General features: G+C 35.0%; 1 protein-coding gene across 1 annotated transcript; it reads right to left on the bottom strand.

The window, feature by feature from the left end:
• Nucleotides 1-4,617: 4,617 nt before the first annotated feature.
• On the bottom strand, nt 4,618-12,897 carry LOC104230823 (ABC transporter D family member 2, chloroplastic). The gene is made up of 10 exons (XM_009783712.2): nt 12,620-12,897; nt 12,323-12,518; nt 12,160-12,227; nt 11,291-11,617; nt 11,003-11,167; nt 9,923-10,151; nt 7,512-7,753; nt 6,592-6,910; nt 5,780-6,024; nt 4,618-4,976 (listed from the first exon to the last, which is right to left on the bottom strand). Exons 1-10 carry the CDS (start codon nt 12,800-12,802, stop codon nt 4,785-4,787), a joined length of 2,166 nt encoding a protein of 721 aa, XP_009782014.1. The 5' UTR covers nt 12,803-12,897; the 3' UTR covers nt 4,618-4,784.
• Nucleotides 12,898-20,159: the final 7,262 nt, after the last annotated feature.

Raw genomic sequence — 20,159 nt, 5'->3', positions numbered from 1 at the left:
ATTTGTGTTAATTGATTCACTTTCCGTTTAAAAATAGCTTAATAGATCACGATTTATGCTAATTACGTTACTGTATTCATAAATACATATCGTGAATACAGTCGAATACAATAATTGTCTAGTTGTACTTCCATGTTTCACGCCTAGTTTTACTACTGTATTCATGAATACAGTAGCTTAAATACATCGAATACAGTCTAGCAAAATTGAAAACATAGCTATAAGAAGTAATATAGTAAATGATAGTTAAAGCTAGCTTACTAAACAATGATGGTTTCTAAAAGTTCTCTTTAATATAATAGCATATAGATGATATAGAATTGTATACTTTTTGATAAATTATATATCTTACTTGAATAGAGTATTATATGATACTATAATACAATATGTTAATTTATTTATATCTATATAGGCATTGATTACGTACTATCATTATACACGTCAAGTCCAAATATTTTAACAATTGCACATCAAATTCATGCAATCTAATTTTAAAGGAGATTAGTGGACCATTATTCCAACCTTATCATTTAGTTAGTTTATGTTTAGTATGTTATACTTACTAATCCCAAAAGAAAGACAATCTTATAAGCTTGGTAATTGAAGGCAAATTTCAAAAATCACAATAGGACACTTTCTCTTTTAAATTTTATTTTGTAACTCAAATATATTATTTTTATAACATATGTAGTTTTTATAATCTATATTATTATAAAAGTATGAATAAAATATCGGTTTACAAAAATAACCTTATAATATTAAGCTAATAACTCACAATAAAAGGATATAACCAGAATTCTAGATATTAGCCTTGTAATCCTATTAGTTTTAGGACATAATATTACACGTTAGGAATCCTACGTGATTACATTTATTTGAAGTCTACTAACAAAAACTCTTTCGCCTATATTAATAACCCTTTAACTTTGATGACTTTTAACACTTTTTTAAAAATTAGATGAATTATATCTTCGCATAAATTTATGTCAATGACAAAAATGCCGACTAAAAAGTTTTATCTTAGAAAATAAATAACATGGAGTCTTCTACTTCAATGAGACATGTAATTGAATTCAAGGAAGTTTTGTCTTAGCATACAAATAACTTTAGGGATCTGCTACACTCAATAAATATGTAAGTCAACTCAATTATTATAGCTTTATGGATATGCAAATTCAAATATCTGTCAAAATATTCACAAGTATACATATTAATTTCATGTCTTTAAGGTTTTTTTTTCTGATTGCACGGTACGTTTGTCATTTTGGCCTTGGTATATACTTTGAGTTATTTTTTCATATGTTTTTGCAGAAAATTAGGAACTTAATTTGAAGGGATTTTCTTGCTAATTTGTAACTGCAAACATTGATTGCAACATAGCTTTTGCAATAATAAAAATTCTTTCCGGACAACGCTTTCTAAATTCACTGTGTGTCTTATAACTAGATTGTATAGATTTACCAATTGATTATTTCTAACTTAACATTAATATTAAGCTCAATTTAATGGTTATTACAATCTAATAAGTTGGAATTTCAACAACACTTTAGAACTTTGAATTTTACAAAAATTATTATCTCGAAAACTAATAGTTAGGACTACAATAGTTCGGATTGAAAGTGCCCTTTATCAAACGAGATATATAAGGTTGATATTCTTGTGTATTTTTACGTGAAACTATTAATTAGATGAAAATAGAAAATTCCTGTGTTCATCACTTGCAAAATAGATAGGTAAAATTACTTGAAATAATAGATTTCTAGCAACCTGATTTAGAAACCGTAAAAATAATATAAGTAACACGTTATAAAAAGTTAAATTACAAACTTTTACACTGTCAAGATATATATATATATATATATATATATATATATATATATATATATATATATATATATATATATATATATATGAGAGAGAGAGAGAGAGAGAGAGAGTTTTTTCTGATTTATCGATTTTAATCATTCAAATTGATTTAATCCAACTAAAAAAAGAAACTTTTTTGTTTCTTTAGTTTATTTCATAATGTTAAAAACTTATTTTTGGCAAAAGACTTTATAATAATAGCGTGAACATATTTCACGTGCCCAATAATATTGAATAGACAAAGCAACAAGTAAGCTAGATTAAATTTAATTACTTTTACAAATTGAATTTGGTTGAACTCATAGGTTAATGATTATATAATATGGATCAAAAAGTAGATTTTGGCTTCTGAAAATTCAAACGGAAATCATTCTTCAAATATTATGACAATTAAAAATAGTTATTTATATGAGTTATCACAATTTTTCGCCAAAAAAAAATTAGGTAAGACTCAAAATCTAAAATAATTTATTATGCAAAATCAAATTCCATCTAAAGAATAATCTTTTTAGGGAAGAAGATTAGAGCTTTAGATGAATTCTGCTACCTATCAAAGAAGATTTGTAAGGTGACTCCCATCAAGTACTACAAGTATTTTTTAAATTAACAAGAATAAAAGAGGGTAAATATATTCTTTATAGAATTATATTAATGACATCAAAGTGAAAAGATTCAGCTAACAAATATTATAAAAGCAAGAAAATATCCAATATTTAGTGATTTATTACTTCGTGTAAGAATACCAAATAATTACAAGAGGTGATGTGGCTCTTATTCTAGCTCAATTGGTCCTCGAACACAATGGTGATAGTAGTTAGGAAATCTCATATATGAATACGTGTATGGAAGCGGGCAAGATCAAAAGTCAAATTTAACGTTTTCTGAATGTGATTGTAAGTTGTAACATTTTATAACATAGCTCTAGCTAGCTACATATAGTTTGTTAATGAAAATCATGTACTTGCAGGTTCTTGATTGTGGGGAAAAGTTGATTTTTTGGTTAATAAAGAAAATCTCCGCTCGCATATATGTACGACAATGACCATTCATGACTTTATTTGTAAAAAAATTTAACTTTGAGCTACAGATAGATGAATCTTCATCCTCTGTTATAAGAGTAGAAGCAACAATCATACAAAAATTCATTTTTTTGCCTCTTTTAATCGGTAGTACGTGACAAGAAGGCTTATGGCTTACTAAAAATTACCCATTGATAAAACTCGGGATACTCAACATATATTCGTAAAATTTCACATGGTGACACTTTCTAGCAATATTTTTTTAAAATGTTCTGAAAATTGCTAAAAAGAATTAGTTTGCAATGATTTTAATGACTTAAGCTTCTTACTGAGTTTGTTGGTTAATTTGCTAATGTCTTCAATATTAGCATACCACCACTTTATTCTTTCAGACTTGTGACGTATTACACAATACCAATTGCGTTTTGCAAATAATTTTTTCTTTTTGCGTATGTTTTTATTTGACACAGTATTAACGTGCAACGCACGTTCATAGAAACTAGTTGTATATATACTCATCTACATAGGGTATACGCGCAAAACCCATTCTCAGATACTAGTGGAGTAAAAAATATTGCAGAAGTAATTTATAAGATAATTATAAGTGAATTTCTAATTTTCTATGGCAAACATCTAATAGTAACCTGATTAATATAGTAAATAAATTACATGTACTGGTAGGAGAAAAGAACACTTCCCGTATATATAACTTAAGTCTGAGATAACATAACACTATAATAATTTACCAAAACCACCGAAGCACAAGCCAATATGCTCCGCAGGCATAATAGGCCAGTCCTCCAATTGAGGAACGTGTGTTATTCCAAAATATACTTGCAAGAATTGTTGGACAACAATTCAATTGAACATGTAATTTCTCAAACATGCATTTATAGTTAACATACTTTAAGGTCATATCCAGGAGTTTGTTACTTGTTAATGCAAAAATTTATCATTTACTTTCATAACAACTTATCATATGATGATTCACCAGCTTGTTATGCTTATCTTGAATGGATTAGTTGTCGTGCTTATCTTTTGTCATCTTGGTTGGCGACTCTTACTCCTTAAATTTTGCACGGTTATTTAAAGGCATCTTAACTTTCACAGGATACCAAGCTAAGTTTTCTTGGGGGGGGGGGGGGGGGGAATTTACCACTATCTTTTATAGGAATTGATCTCAATTGTGCTTTGTTATCCTACTGACTTGAACTGAGCTTCGATTGGCTCTCTTGTGTTCCTTTTTTCTTTCAACATGTTTGGGAAACTGATAATGTGTTTAAATCAAGAACGCAATTACACAAAACTATAGTTTGAATGCACCCAAAATAAGAACAGAATTTTGTGGCTAATTTTAGTCCTATCCTGAGGTAAGATGACAGCATGTCTATCAGGATTTAGGATGATATGATAGGAGTCTCAAGGACGGCCTAGCAAACCTACTCAGCCTACCAAAATATTTTACTCTTTTCTTTTTCTTTCGAATTGTCCTAAAATCGTGACATTCTAATAGATGATTTCATTCTATACCTACCCGTCAATTACAACAACACAAAAACCAGCGTAATCCCATAAATGGAGTCTGGGGAGGATAGTGTATACGCAGACCTTATCTCTACCCTAATAAGATAGAGAGGTTATTTCAGATGAACCCTCGGCTCAACTACCCGTCAATTACAGATACATGTAAATAACCTCGAAATGTAGAACGAATGACATTGAGACATTCATGGGGAGTAATTCTCAAAATTTGACTGCATTCCATGAGAACCTCCATGTGCAGTCCATTGACCATACAGCATAGTCAAGATGAAATTTTTGAAAATTTACTCGCGAGCAGTCTGGACTCCTATAAGCGTCCAAACAATAATATCATGTACTAAAGGAAAAATTATTTGCTCAAAGTTGCTGCTTCGAAAAATCGTATATGGAGTCCTCTCCTACGTTCTTAAAGCTCCAATTGCGCTGATTACTCGTTGTATTGGCAGTAGATATATGTAAGACCTTTTTATGGTATTTGTAGAGGGTGCTACGATGGCCAATACTTATGTACGTGATTCCTGCAGCTTCGATTAGCTGATATAGACGAGCCTGCATACACAATGTACAACAAAAGGCTTTATTTGAACGCAAACACAAGGAAGTAAGAAATAATAAATGGAATACTGTAGCATCACCCAAGGTTTTAGGAGAGACTGCGACTAATGTTCATATGGTTAAAGTTAAGATTTCATATGTAACTGTAGAAGATCAAATAATTGCCAAAAGTAGACTGTTACATGTGACTGACTGAAATTGAAGTGCATTTTGAACCTCAGATTGCTTCAAAGTTCAAAAAGTAAAAATTCTAAGCTTAAAGAACCGAGCAGTATTTTAAAGGGCGAGAAGAGGTGGTGTGTTTTATCTATCATGGAGAGAGTATCATGGAGCGGAACACAAGCCCTAAGCACGGAGAGTATGCTCACAAATTATTATTTTTTATGTATTAAGAAATAAATTAAATATAAAAAATATCAAATTTATTTTCTTAGAGTCAAACATATTTTTTTAAAATTAAGATGGTGCAAGAAACAGACCCTCCAAGAAGCAAGGCCCGGCAATAGCCCCATTAGACTTTTCTTTCTCGGGCACTTAAAGCTTGCCTCACACCAAGGCAAGCCCTGAAGCGAGTGGATTTTTGCTTTTCAGTACATTGGAACAAGGGCCTTTAGTTTTTGTGACTTGTTAACCTCCACTGACAAGCAAGATTTATTGCTAATATGAATCCAGCCCCTATGGACCAGAGGCCTATACGCGAGAAAAGTGAACTTTGCTACTCTGAAGTCTGATTGGATGCAATTGACATGAACAAATGAATCACAAAATAAGACAAAGGCATCTGTAAATTAAAGTACCTCATTGGCTTCATCAAGAGCACTTGTGGATTCATCTAACAGAGCCAAAGTTGGTTTTGCAAGCAACAAACGGGCAAAGGCAAGACGTTGTTGCTCGCCAAGGGAAAGAACGCTCGACCACTCATATGTTGAATCTAGGCCATCAAAACGAGATAACAAGTGTCTAAGGGATACGTCATTAAGAACTTGTATCAGATCATCTGATGTAGGCTGATTTGGCTTTTCATTTACACACCTTGCATCCCCTGTGTGCGTTAGTTGGAGAAAATTTCAGCACACAATCTGTAAATAGCATTCTTCCCACAGCTAAAATGACATGGAGGCAACACATAGAAATATACATTCAAGTGAGGAAATTAAGCAGTTCACATGGTATAAGCGCCAAAAGAAGTAATCTAAAGCAAATCTAAGCAGCAAGTGCCAACAGAGACGAGCCATATGGAGGATGACAACATGTAACAAGAACTGAGAACATATATGGCTTGATAACGGCATAAGAAACTAATGTTGCAATGTACCAAGAATATGGCCCAGTGGTCAATGAAGTGGGTTAAGACCCATAAGGTCTCAGGTTCAAATCCCAAAGGAGGCGAAAACACTAGGTGATTTCTTTCCATCTGTCCAAGCCTTGGTGGACAGCGTTATCCGGTACCTGTGATGGTGGGAGAAAGCAGATACCCCGTGGAATTAGTCGAGGTGGGAGAAAGCAGATACCCCGTGGAATTAGTCGAGGTGCGCACAAGCTAGCCCGGACACCACTATTATCAAATAAAAAAAATTGATGTTAAGCTATGGATCATGAAATGACATACCACTTTGTTTAGCATCATCTACCACGTTATCTGAATCTTCAGTCCATGTAGGATACAGCAATTGCTGTCGGAGGGTTCCCAAAACCATATACGGTTTTTGAGGAAGAAAAATTACACCTTCAGAATTTCTACGTTCTGTGGAATCCCCAATTATCTCATTAGTTGAAGTTACTTGACTAGAAATCACATCTGGAGAGTGAGGCATATCCAATTCTCCTCTAGGTCTAACATAGATTGTAATTGCTCCACTCCCAAAATTCCAAAGACCAGCTACAGCTCTCAGCAATGAAGTTTTACCGCTTCCACTTGGTCCTGTAACCTGTTACAAAGCAATAAGTAGCACCATTTAAAAGTCAAATTGGGACTCTAGGGGTGAGGCAGCCTAGAAATACCCCACTATCAAGGGGGCCTAATGCCTGTAAATTGGAGTATTCCGGTGCACGTTTTACACCTTGAACTATTTGGTCAATACGCCCCAAGGACAACTATGCACACTTTATACCTTAGATTGTCCGCTTTTTGCCGCAGAACATTCTGTATCAAATCTTCTCCCATGTACTTGACTAAAACTTGTATAATATTTTTTCTATAATTAAGAAGTTGGTGACTTTAATTATTATAATGTGCATGTATCATATGACTAGTCCGTTAAATTGATTTTTTACCTTTGTGTTTGGATACTCTATAATTTTTAAAAGTATTTTCAGCAGTAACTTTGTGTTTAACCGTATTAAAATAAAGCTCTTGCTCACCAAATCCCTCTCAGGTGCAGATGAATATTTAGCTTAGGACAAGGGCTTATGATCCTTCTCTTTACCCTCCTTTTAACACATGAATTACCAGTAATAATACAATTCCTCCTTTCCCTAATCAGATAAACAAATAACATAAAACCTGAAAGTGGACAAGTAGGAACTCACCAGCAAGTGATCCTTTTCATAAATCTCAAAAGACAAGTCCTTAATAAGAGTTGCTTTACTTGGTGTCTGTACAGTCAACTGTTCAACATCAAGTAATTTTACACGGCTGGAAAGCGGCATAGATCCATTTGACTGTAGCCCATAGGAACAGCTTATTAAGCAAAAACTAAGTTGGATCTCTTCATTTAAGTCATGATCACCTTTTTTTCTGTTGCTGCTATCCAAAATGTCATCAAATTCACCTGCAAATCCTAAAGGTGTCAAAATGATTTGCTGACAAGCTTACTACTGTTTTGGAGCGGTTGGCTTTCATGTTGGATGGAAATAGCAAAGCTGGGAAACTAAAAAAGCAACAAAGTAGAAGTAAAAAAAATTTAGGGAAGAAAATAATTGAAAAGTCATAGAAGTTACAACATAATATGAGACAAGAAAGAAGAGATCAGTTTTAACATCCGCTCTCAAGCATCTGTAGTGCAAGCAGCTATAGTTTATGTATATAATAACTACTAAAGGCCTTATGAGCTGAGCTTCTTTTGTTTAAGCATTTTAGTTTTCATTTGCATATTACCTTTATACTATATCATAACTATGGTATGTGCTATCCGAGTAATGGTTCAATTTTTCCTCATTGGATTCAACATAAAGTTTGACTTAGTACTAGTCACTTTCCTTAGCACTACTCCTAGATTCTTAATATAAAAATTTCCCAAAAGTAGTTCTAATTTTCTAATTTAAAGCATATTAACATTTGGTCGGCGGAATCTCATCATTTTGCATTTCCAAGAATGAAGAAATCCACTTTCTCTTTAGCTCGAAGCAAGCTGGCAACGCCAATTTTCTGTACCTTCTGCCTAAATGTATAGATATTATAATAAAAAATCAGAGATCAATGGTTTCAACAATATAATATATGTCCATTACAAAATAATAGAAAAAAAAAACTTGAAGAGCGTGATTTGAATACATTGATTTGTTCTAATTGAAATATTTGAGAAGAATCAATCATGATATTGTAATGCATTTAAACGAAAAAGATGAAGGGCTTTTGGTAACTTTAATATACAAAACTACTTTATCACTTAAAACATAAGGGAAGAAATTAATGACAGATGCTTGAGAAAACAAGACAAAAATGGAGCAGAAAAGAAACTTGGCTATAATTCCAGCTTGCATTTTTGGGCTTTTGTGGCTTGAGAGAAATTAGAGATGTTTTGAGATTAAAGATGTACCTATTCACACTTGTAGATACAAGTGTCTACAGTTTCTGGTTTTATGGTGAAAATGATTAGATGTATATGAAGTTGACATTATTACAATTCCTCAGCTCCCTGCAGTTATAAAGGGAACCTGAGCTTTTGCATCGTAAACACTTAACACCTTCTTGGTGCTGCTTCATCTTACTTACGAAAAGAAAAAAAAAGTACGGATCAAGAAACAACTATGGGATTATCTTGGGGAAACAAGAAGTTTATAATATATAATGGAAGGAGTTCTGTATAATGGAGTCCTTGCCCAAGCAGGAGTTGAAAAATATAAAAAGAATTGATCCACAAACTGTAACCAACCAGCTTTAACACTTATAACCCAAAGCGACCCTAATAACACAAACCATAACCAACCAGCTTTAACCCTTATAACCCAAAGCGTTATCGTTCTACCCAGTACAGATAGGTTCAAGCCTTATCAACACACAAAAAATGACGACACCTCAATCCCAGAGAAAAGAAGTTAGGATCAGCTATATGAATTATCGATATCCATTCCCTTCGTTTTAGGCCCATCTCATTTCAACCCTTATTATATGTCCTACCCAACACAAGGGAAGTGAGCAGGTCAAGATAAATGTTACATTTTGACAGTCTCAGGTAGGTTGTATAATAACTGCAGATGACAAGAAAAAGAAAAAACAAAACATCTCTTATGAGAAGCTCAAGTTTTTAAGTAACCTATCACATATCCGGCATCTATAAGAAGCATAAAAGTAGTGCAATTCCAAAGGTCAGAGTCTTGATTCAAAAAAAGATCCCTTTTGGCACTAGGGTTATGAAACAAAAATCTAGGCAAAATTAGGGGCTTGAGATGCGAATTGGGTTGGTAAGGCATTGCTACATTTCACTCTAGATCAAAGCACCTGCTTGGAAACTACAAAGATAAGCAACATAAACAAAATTAGCTATGTAGCATATAAAACTATGTGTAAACAAAACAAATTCAAGTCACATCAGCCAAGAAAAAGACAAGATCCTGCACACTGTCAGATATCATGTATATTCCCTCCCTTTGGGGCATCTCTCCAACAAAATAGATTGAAAGATGCTCCTTCGAAGGGATTACAAAATAATATCAATATATTCTGTAAGCCTTTCCATTTACGGGAGAAGAATGCGATAGCCAGAAACAAAATAACTTACCTAGTCGATCAATGACGGCTGAAAAGGCACTTATAGCCTGAAACTGATAGACAATGAGGGAAAAATCACCAAGAATATGATTAAAAGCAGACGCGGATTGATTAACAACCCCAAACTCAATTTTTCCAGAGAAGTACATAGGTGCAACAACTGCAGCAGGAAGAATTTGAATAAGATAGCGGTAGCCATTGGTGAAGAACTCCAGATTTCTAGAAGATATCAGCAATTGCTGCCAATTATCAAAGGCAGGAAAATCAATTCTAATATTCACTTATAAAACAAATACAATAAAATTAAATAGCATACAACACTAAACATTTTCAAAATGCATCAACATGTACAAAAGAAAGTCAAACATTTAACGAATGCTAAGATGAGGTATATGAGGTTAGTTTTATGCACTGCTTCTGATTAATCAGAGATGATGAGATTGCAAATCCCATACGAAGACACAACTCAGAGAGATCACTTCCTTACCCCGACATAACACATATCCTTTAAAAGATTTTAAACTACCCCTGGAAATATGATCTACTTAGTAATAAAACCTAGCTGGCAAAAGCACTAGGTTTTTAAGGGTCAGTATGGTGACAAAAACATCAGAATGCATTCTTTGGCTGAAGAAACACTTGGAAACATCTGTGCGCCCCAGTAGAGCAGAATGATTACAGAGATTCATACAACTGATCCCAACTAGTTTGGAATTGAGGTACAGTTGATAGATGTATTGATACTGAGATCACAGGATGCTGGGTGGGAATTTCCTGTGAAAAGTGTCAAGTTTTACAAGAAATTTGGATGTACTCCCAAATTATTCATGTTCAGCAAAATGGGGGGACATCAATCAATGGCACTTACTCCAGACAAGGTTACACATATTTAGACAAGCTGAGATTAAACCTAACTTCTTCACCTAATATTGGCTACCAGATTGAACTCATTATTCAGTGTGTGAAACATTTCTTTGCAACAGAAGTAATATAGAAACAACTGTTGAATCACAAATTTGAGTATATATGCTTCAATGCAGGTAAAAATTAAGACAGTTGAAGTACCAAACAAACACAAAGGCCTCCATACATTTAGGTTTTCAAAAGCGCTTTTGAAACGACTTAATAGTAGTTGCATCTCATTCTCCTCGCCTCCATAAAATGCAATTGATTCAGCATTTTCTCGAACACGCACAAGCCCATAGCGGAAATCTGCTTCTTTCTTCTCTTGCAAAAAGTTGAGGCCCACCAATCCCTAAATTAATCAGAGTTCCCATCATTTGGAGTAAAATTGGTAGACATGTCTTGTAACTTAGCAATTCTCTAAATGTTGTATTATTATAAGATTCAAAAGAAAATATGAAAGTGAAAAAGTTACCCTTCCAAGGAAGACGCTGATAGCCGTTCCACCAAGTGAATATGCAAGAAGCACAATAAAAAGTGGCGGATAGATACCGTACAAGATATTGCTGAAAGATATTAAGTCTATGGCAGCATTGAAGAGAGTCAATGAAAATGAGAGAGCTGTTCCAGTAAAGGAACTTAAATCGTCAACGATTCGCTGATCTGGATTATCGATGGTAGACTGAGACTGAATTTTGTAAAATGTCTTATTCTTCAGATACCGTTCCATGTAATAGCTTGTCATCCAAGATCTCCACCTTAAAGCTAACTTCTCTCGCGCATAATCTCTCAACACAAAAATCTGCAAAATACATAAAACTCAAAGCTACGAAATGTATTTTTTTTACCCTTCTCGCTGCTAATATATGAGGATAATGTAAAAGAAATTTAGAAATGACAAATACTGGTAGTAGAGAAGTAGAGGTTAGGAGACCTCATTTCCGTTTTACTATAAATAATAAATGCATATATATTTTGATAGAACGGAGTAGTCCTTCTGGATGAAGTCTCAAGATGCATTTTATTACTAAAGACATGATACTCTTTAATCTATATTGTCACCAATGTGCCAGGGGCGGATCTACAGTTGAAGTTACGGGTTCGGGCCCAGACCTTGTATTTGTGTGAAGAGACCCACTTAATATGCATAAATAATCTATCCAGGACTCAATAAACAAAACAGGTTGTGGGTTCAGAACCAATAAACTTAAAATCCTGGATCTGCGCCTTATCAATGAAATAGCATGCCAAGTACCCATTCTAGGTTGCACAATAGCTGCATAATTTGAAGGAAAAAAAGACTATTCGGAGCTATACCTAAAAAATATGGAGCAATGAGCTCACCGGAATACCACCAGCAAAAGCAGCAAGGTAGTATAACAGTTGTTTGGTGAACTGTTCTTGGTCTTTGTCTTTGCAAAATCAGAAAAAACATAGAGCAATTAATTAGTGCAGTCAAAATTCTTTTTGGAAAAAAAAAACACAATCTGGAGAAAGAAAAACATACTGGCTAGTGCATTATAAAAGTCACGGCCGAGGAAATTGAAACCAACGCTGATACCGGTGGTCCCTAAAGTAAGTGCAAAGACAGCAGCTAATTGCAGTCTGGCTTGGACTTTATCATCGGATGACCAATATGGAACAGCAATCTTCCAGAACCTTCCAGTAAGTGTTTGAAGATCCGGTGGCTTTCTTTGCTCATCCTGATTAAATAGATATATACATTTAAGTTTGAAATATACATTTAAGTTTGAGGTTGGGGATTTGGGATAGTTTTGGAATTTTTTTTAAAAAAAGGACGGACCTGATTGGTTGGGGCGGGAGGAGTTGTTGCTGCTTCAGCTGCTAATGAAAGGCGTCGTCGAGTGGTAAATGAATGAAATTTTAAGGATGAACGATGGCCGAACTTCAAACTGCTCTCCAAAGTGCTAACAGTAATACCGCAGGAGAAATGAGGTTCTACTACTAGTTTTGCTTGAGTGACCATGGTGAAGGAGAAGGAGCTTTCTTCTTCCTATTTCCCAAACGCGCAGATTCATTCGGCTTCTTATCCAAAGAGGTTTGATTTGCGCGGTCCATATGAAATTGGCAGCTCTAGTGATGAAACGCCCACGCGCCACGCCTGGCGCCACTTTCACTTTCCCTCTTTTCGTCATGGAACAAAAAATGTACTGCCCATTTAGTCCTCCATTGATTCTACGAATTGTAGTGATTTTCTCCCAAATTTCAAATTATTCAAGTTACCTCATAAGGTATTTTTTATTAAGCATCCCCTTGTGATTTTTGACAGAACTAACATATCTAGGAAACATTCAAGATTAAATATAAAACATACATTTAAATATGTATGTTTAAACAAAATAAGAAAACAATAGAAAAGAAAAAAAATTATGAAAAATTGAAAAAGAAAGTAATGTAAAAATATGGGCAATGTAAACCTAGGATGTCACCCACTTTTTTCGTAGTCCTCCAAAGCCTGTTTGGCTTATGACGTAGAGCAGTTGATAAGCATTATGTGGTGAAAAGCACTTTTAAGTGCTGAAATTAATTTAAAAAATAAGCAGTTACGTGTTTGGATAAAAATGTTGAAATTAATAATATGCAGCTGAAGAATTGAGTATATGAAGAGTTTTGTTTTAAAAAGAAGTATTCAGGCATAGAATAGTAAATATTTTGGTCAAACTTAAAGTGCTTATAAGCTGAAATTTGATAAGTTGGAGGAGACCAACTTATTATTTTTGGCTTATAAGCACTTAACTTATTAGCACTTTTAATTTTACCAAATGCGTAGATAAGCCAAAAAGTGCTTATAAGCCAATTTGACCAGCTTATAAGCTTAGCCAAACACCCTCTATATCTCTTAGTAGTATTTATTTTTTAACATGAATTTTTAACAGTTATTTTCATAAGGTTGACATTTTCTCATTTCTGTCAAATAAAAATTAAAGAAAAAATTTTAATGGAAAAAGAAGCGAAGAAGAAATTAAAAAAGTAAAGAAATGGAAAATAAGAAAAAAAAAAAAAAAAAAGAACTAACATACATTTGGGGATATTACTGCACGAACACCTCTTAGAGTATTATTAAGCTTATAGGTACTTATTAAATTAAAATGCAAAAACGCCACCAACCTGAACATAAGTGCCAAAGGTTTACATAGCGACCTTGTTATCCTTTACTCAGTGTGATTCGAGTTCATTTATTATCAAAAACAATATAATTATTCTAGGTGAGAACGCTAACTTTACTAAACCCGCTGAATAATTGAGGTTGTAGTATTTCGATTACTACTCATCAAATTTGGGCTCTCTAATAGAATGTACACTCGTGAACACATTAAATCGCATTAGAAGAAAATCACCAAAGAATAATCACATAGGCTAAGCCTTAAGAATCTAAATGAAACATGGGAAAACTTTTTCAGAATATACTTATATTTTTTAAGGTTTCAATGCAAAGCAAATACATAGAATAAGAACTTCCGCCAATTCTAGATTGGACATCCTACACCTATTTTAAGCATTCATTTAACACATAAGATATTACAAACACATCAATAAAATTTACTAATTAAAATGAATGCTTTTGCTTTCCTTCCTTATTCTTTCCTTGCTTTTTTTAATTCTTGCTCAAATCCCTGTCCTTTTATCATTTTTTGTCTTTTTTGTTAAATTTCACATAGCTTTGATCATGTATTCAGACTTGTACTGTAACGATCCAACCGGTCAGTTTGAAGATTTGCATCTCGTTCGGTGGCTTAAGATCTCGAGCAGCTTCGTATTATGTATTATGACTTATAAATGTGGCCAGGTTTGGTTTTCGGATGATTCGGGATTGATTTGGAAGGATTATTCTCGTTTTAGAAGCTTAAACGGTAAGAGTTGACTGGAATGACTTTTATGTAGACGACTCCGGAATTGTATTTTGATGATTCCGATAGCTTCGTATGGTGATTTTGGACTTAGGGGCATGTCCGGATTTGGATTTAGAGGTTCATAGATTAATTTGATGCATTTTAACGAAAGTTGGAAAGTTGAAGGTTTAGAAGGTTGAGAGGTTTGACTGGGAGTTGACTTTGTTGATATCAGGTTCAGATTGTGATTCCGGGAGTTGGAATAGCTTCGTTGTGTCATTTTGGAACTTGCATGTAAAATTTGACGTCATTTCGGGTTGATTTGATATAATTCGGCGCGATTGAGGTGCGATTCATTATTTTGATGTTATGTTTTGGGATTTGAGGCGTCGAATAGGCTCGTGTTATGTTTTGGGATTTGTTGGTACGATTTGACCGGGTCCCGAGGGGCTTGGGTGAATTTTGGATCATTGGTTGATAGACTAGTTAAGTTAAGAAATTTGGAGTTTGACCATGGTCAATATCGGGTCAAGACAACCTCTTTTCAGTGTTTTGAGTGCAAATAGGTCCATAGCATATTTTATGATTGAAATTCATTAATGGTTTGTGTCCGAGAGGTTCCGGATGAGTTTCAGGTGGATTCGGATCATTTCAGTGAAGTTTGGGGTTGCTGGTGCTAGTACTTCGCAATTGCGAACTTTTTGTTGCAATTGCGGACCTTGGTCGCAATTGTAAACTTTTGGTCGAAAATGCGACATTTGCAGCTAGGTTAAGAGTTGACAATTTGGGGTTTTAGCTTATTCTTTCATATTTTGAACCCTAGACTCGGTAGAAAGCGATTTGGAGAGGGGATTTTCATCTATAATCATTGAGTAAGTGATTTTGATCAATTTTCAACTTTTTTACACGATTATAAATGAGATTTAACATCAAAATTATGAGAATCAAAGGGGAATTTTGAGAATCATTGTCTATGTTTTGAAAAATAAAAATTTGGGATTTAAGAGTCGAATTGGACTTGGATTTTGAAACAAAACACATATATAGACTCGTGGGGCCCAAGCTTTGAACGGGCGGGCCCGGGTATTGACTTTTGAGAAATTGTATAAAGATCATAGCTTTATCTATTAGAATTGATATCCCTTGCATTATTTGATGTTATTAAGTCGAGTTTGGTTAGATTTGAGCCGAGCGGAGGTGAATTGTAAAGGAAAAACTATTTTAGAGTATTGATTGAGGGATTTTGAGGTAAGTACCTTGCCTAACTTTGTGTGGGGAAACTACCCCTTAGGATTTGAGTCATTTGTGCTAATTGTGTTATGTGAAAGTTGTGTACGCGAGGTGACGAGTACGTACTCGGTCTTATATATGGAAAATTGACTGGTTTAGACTCTTAGGCTTCTTCCATGTACTTATTTGGAATTGATATCACATGTTATATTTTTTATTTGCCATGTCTATTATCACATGCTCTATTTGAAGTTGTCGTTACATGTCACATTCCTTACTTGTTGAGTTTGCTTTTATATGCTTTATTTGAAGTTATTATCACTTTTATCATTATGTGATTTCTTTATTGTGGAGTTACTCTTAGTTGAAATTGTTGTTACTTGATATCCTTTTGTTACTGGGTTATTTGCATGCATTTAGACGCATTACTCGTTCGCGCCATCACTTTCATTGTTAGCCTATTCATACACTAGAATCTGAAGTTTGACATTTCATAGAAATAGTTTCAATATTGAGTTTATCTTTAAGAAATTATTTGATATTGAGGTTATCGGAAGTCATTAATATATTTTAATTGAAGTTGTGTCTAAAGGGGGTGTGTTCCTTGTTCAGTGGATTCTACTCTTCAGCTATGACCCATCGTGGCGGAGGCTCGATAGTCGGCCAATCCAGTCCGCACTTCAGACTACTCATGGTGCTCTAGTTAGTGAGGGTACTCATGTGGGGCAGTCATCTTTTAGTGCACCACCGACACGGGGTTCCTACAACGGTTATTCTAGTTATCTGGCATGGACTCAGTACGAGCAGCCATGCCCGCAAAGAGGTTGTTATGAGTATGGTGATACTAAGCACATCTGAGAGATTGTCCCAGACTCGGGAGGGGCAGATTTCATCAGAGAACTCGGGCTACGGGCATTATTCAAGCTGCTACTCCACCTGTACAGCCAATTAGAGATGGAGGACAGGCGGGTAGAGGGCGCCCTAGAGGGGGAGGCTCGGCCCGTTGATATGCTTTCTATGGTAGGGCTGAGGCCGTTGTACCAAATGAAGTCGTTACAGGTATGGTTTTGATTGTTATAGAGGAGCATCATTCAAGTCGTTACAGGTATGGTTTCAATTGTTATAGAGGAGCATCATTCTTATTTTGATTTGGTTCTGCTTATCGGGGTGAGTCCTCTTATCTTGCTTCATATATGGGTGAGTTTTGTGATTTTGTACTCTGTTTATGTTGAGATTCCATAGTGGTAGCCCGTGTCTATCGTTTTATTTTTTTCACTATTGAGAGCTATGAGACTATAAGTGACTTTCTCTTACTCATTACGGTAGATTTTGATGTGATTTTTGGATGGTTTGGTTACGATTTGTGATTTAGATACTCTACCGATGTAGGGGGTTTGTTATGTGTTGTGATTTTGTTTTGCGGAATTGAATTAGCGGAAGGTTTCAGTTGGTATGATGTGTATTCTACTTGTGATTCAGAGCTAATGATGGGATCCTCGCATTTTCATGCGGTTTTATATGGTTAAACCAGGCTGTGTGCCGCGGTGAAGTTGTATTAGGATGAGATACTGATAGGGAGTTGTGCCTATCGGGTTTGTTTGATAATTCTCTCACGTGATTCTCTTTTCATATTTGGTCATATTCACGATATGCTTATTGGGTTTTAGCTTGCGAGGTGTATGTCCAGGTGCCGTTAGATGTGACTTGTTGATTTGAGTGAATGGTCATGGGATCTTCATGCTTCTTGTATCATTGTCAGTGTTGTGAAGGTTTGGAACAGGGTTCTAGCTGATATGAGGTTAATTACCGGTGTTGGATTTGATTATGGGCAGATGTGTTGGCTAGAGTTATTGTTATGGGCATATGTGTGATGTGTTACGTCGTGAAGTTGTACCTTGTAGGTGTAGGCATGGGTTGTTGCAGCTGGAGGAGGGTGATACCGTGTGTTGATACGGGAATCAAGTCATTGGGAAATGATCAGATGGTGAAAAATTTGGTCTAAGGTTTGTCAGAGTGGGTGGAAGGAATAATTTTCAGTTGAGATGGTGTTTTCGAGCTTATATGGATTGGGGTGGCGTGGGATCAGCTGCGAGAATATGTATGGTGAGTACATTCAGTGATTTGATGAATTTAGAATAGTTCTTGGCACGTTCGAGGACGAACCTTTGTTTAAGACGGGGAGAATGTAACGACCCAACCGGTTATTTTGAGGATTTGCGTCTCGTTTGGTGTCTTAAGGTCTCGAGCATCTTCGTATTATGTATTATGACTTGCGTGTGTAGCCGGGTTCGGATGATTCAGGATTGATTTGGAAGGATGATTCTCGTTTTAGAAGCTTAAGCGGTAAGAATTAATCGGAGTTTGACTTTTATGTAGACAACTCCGGAATGGTGTTTTGATCATTTCGATAGCTTCGTATGCTGATTTTGGACTTAGGCGCATGTCCGGATTTGGATTTGGAGGTTCGTAGGTTAATTTGATGCATTTTGGTGAAAGTTGGAAAGTTGAAGGTTTGGAAGGTTGAGAGGTTTGACTGGAAGTTGACTTTATTGATATCGGTTTTAGATTGCAATTTTTTGGGAGTTGGAATAGCTCCGTTGAGTCATTTGGGACTTGCATGCAAAATTTGACGTCATTTCGGGTTGATTTGATATGATTCGGCCCGAGTTATAGAAGTTGAAAATTCATAGTTCATTAAGCTTAAATTGATGTGTGATTCATAGTTTTGATTCTGTTTCGGGAATTGAGTCCTCGAGTAGGTTCGTGTTATATTTTGGGACTTGTTGGTATGATTTGATGGGGTCCCAAGGGGCTTGGGTGTATTTTGGATCATTGGTTGAGAGAATAGTTAAGTAATAAAATTTGGAGTTTTACCATGGTCAATATCGGGTCAAGACGACCTCTTTTAAGTGTTTTGAGTGTGTGACCAGGTCCATAGCATGTTTTATGATTGAAACTCATATATGGTTTGTGTTTAGGTGGTTCCAGATGATTTCGGGGTGGTTTTGGATCATTTCGCTGATGTTTGGGACTGTTGATGCTAGTATTTTGCAATTGCAAACTTTTTGTTGCAATTGCGAACCTTGGTCGCAATTGCGAACTTTTGGTTCAAAACCGACATATGCAGCTGGGTTAAGAGATGGAATTTCGGAATGTTAGCTCATTCTTTCATATTTTGAACCCTAGACTCGGTAGGAGGCGATTTGGAGAGGGGATTTTCATCTACAATCATTGGGTAAGTGATTTCGATCAATTTTCAACTATTTTACATGATTATAAATGAGATTTAACATCAAAATTATGAGAATCAAAAGGGAATTTTGAGAAACTTTGTCTATGTTTTGAAAAATGAAAATTTAGGATTTGAGAGTCGAATTTGACTCGGATTTTGAAACAAAACACATATATAGACTCATGGGGTTATGGGTAGTCGGAATCTACCGTTGGATCTGGGTTTTGACCGGGCGGGCCCGGGGGTTGTCTTTTATTGACTTTTGAGAAATTGTGTAAAAATCATAACTTTATTTATTGGAATTGATATCTTTTGCATTATTTGATGTTATTAAGTCGATTTTGGTTAGATTTGAGCCGGACAAAGGTGAATTGTAAAGGAAAAGCTATTTTAGAGTATTAATTGGGGGCTTTTGAGGTAAGTATCTTGCCTAACTTTGTGGGGGGTGGGGAGGAACTACCCATTAGGATTTGAGTCGTTTATTCTAATTGTGTTATGTGAAAGTCGTGTACGTGAGGTGAACGAGTACGTACTCGGGCTTATATGTAGAAAATTGACCGATTTAGGCTCTTAGGCTTCTTCCATGTACTTATTTGGAATTGGTAGTCATGTTATATCTTTTATTCGTCATGTCTACTATCACATGCTCTATTTGAAGTTGTCATTACATGTCACATTCCTTACTTGTCGAGTTTGCTCTTATATGTTTTATTTGAAGTTACTATCACTTTTATCATTATGTGATTTCTTTTATTGTGGAGTTACTCTTAGTTGAAATTGTTGTTACATGATATCCTTTTGTTGCCGGATTATTCGCATGCATTTTGACATATTACTCGTTTGTACCATCTCTTTCATTGTTAGCCTATTCATACACTAGAATCCGAAGTTTGCCATTTCATAGAAATACTTTCACTATTGAGTTTATCGTTAAACAATTATTTGGAATTGAGGTTATCGGAAGTGATTAAGTGTTTAAAGGGGGTGTGTTCCTTGTCGAGTTACGTTTTTGTTCATTTTGTTATTATTGA

Source organism: Nicotiana sylvestris, chromosome 6 (genome assembly GCF_000393655.2).
Source record: "Nicotiana sylvestris chromosome 6, ASM39365v2, whole genome shotgun sequence".
Lineage (NCBI taxonomy): Eukaryota > Viridiplantae > Streptophyta > Magnoliopsida > Solanales > Solanaceae > Nicotiana > Nicotiana sylvestris.
This window is presented reverse-complemented; position numbering and strand designations above follow the sequence as displayed.

Coding starts and splice junctions, on each gene's coding strand:
- LOC104230823 (XM_009783712.2), bottom strand. CDS start 12,802: ATGGTCACTCAAGCAAAACTAGTAGTAGAACCTCATTTCTCCTGCGGT. Junction 10,152..11,002: donor GCGCTTTTGAAAACCTAAAT/GTATGGAGGCCT, acceptor GATAATTGGCAG/CAATTGCTGATATCTTCTAG. Junction 6,025..6,591: donor AGATGATGCTAAACAAAGTG/GTATGTCATTTC, acceptor TAACGCACACAG/GGGATGCAAGGTGTGTAAAT.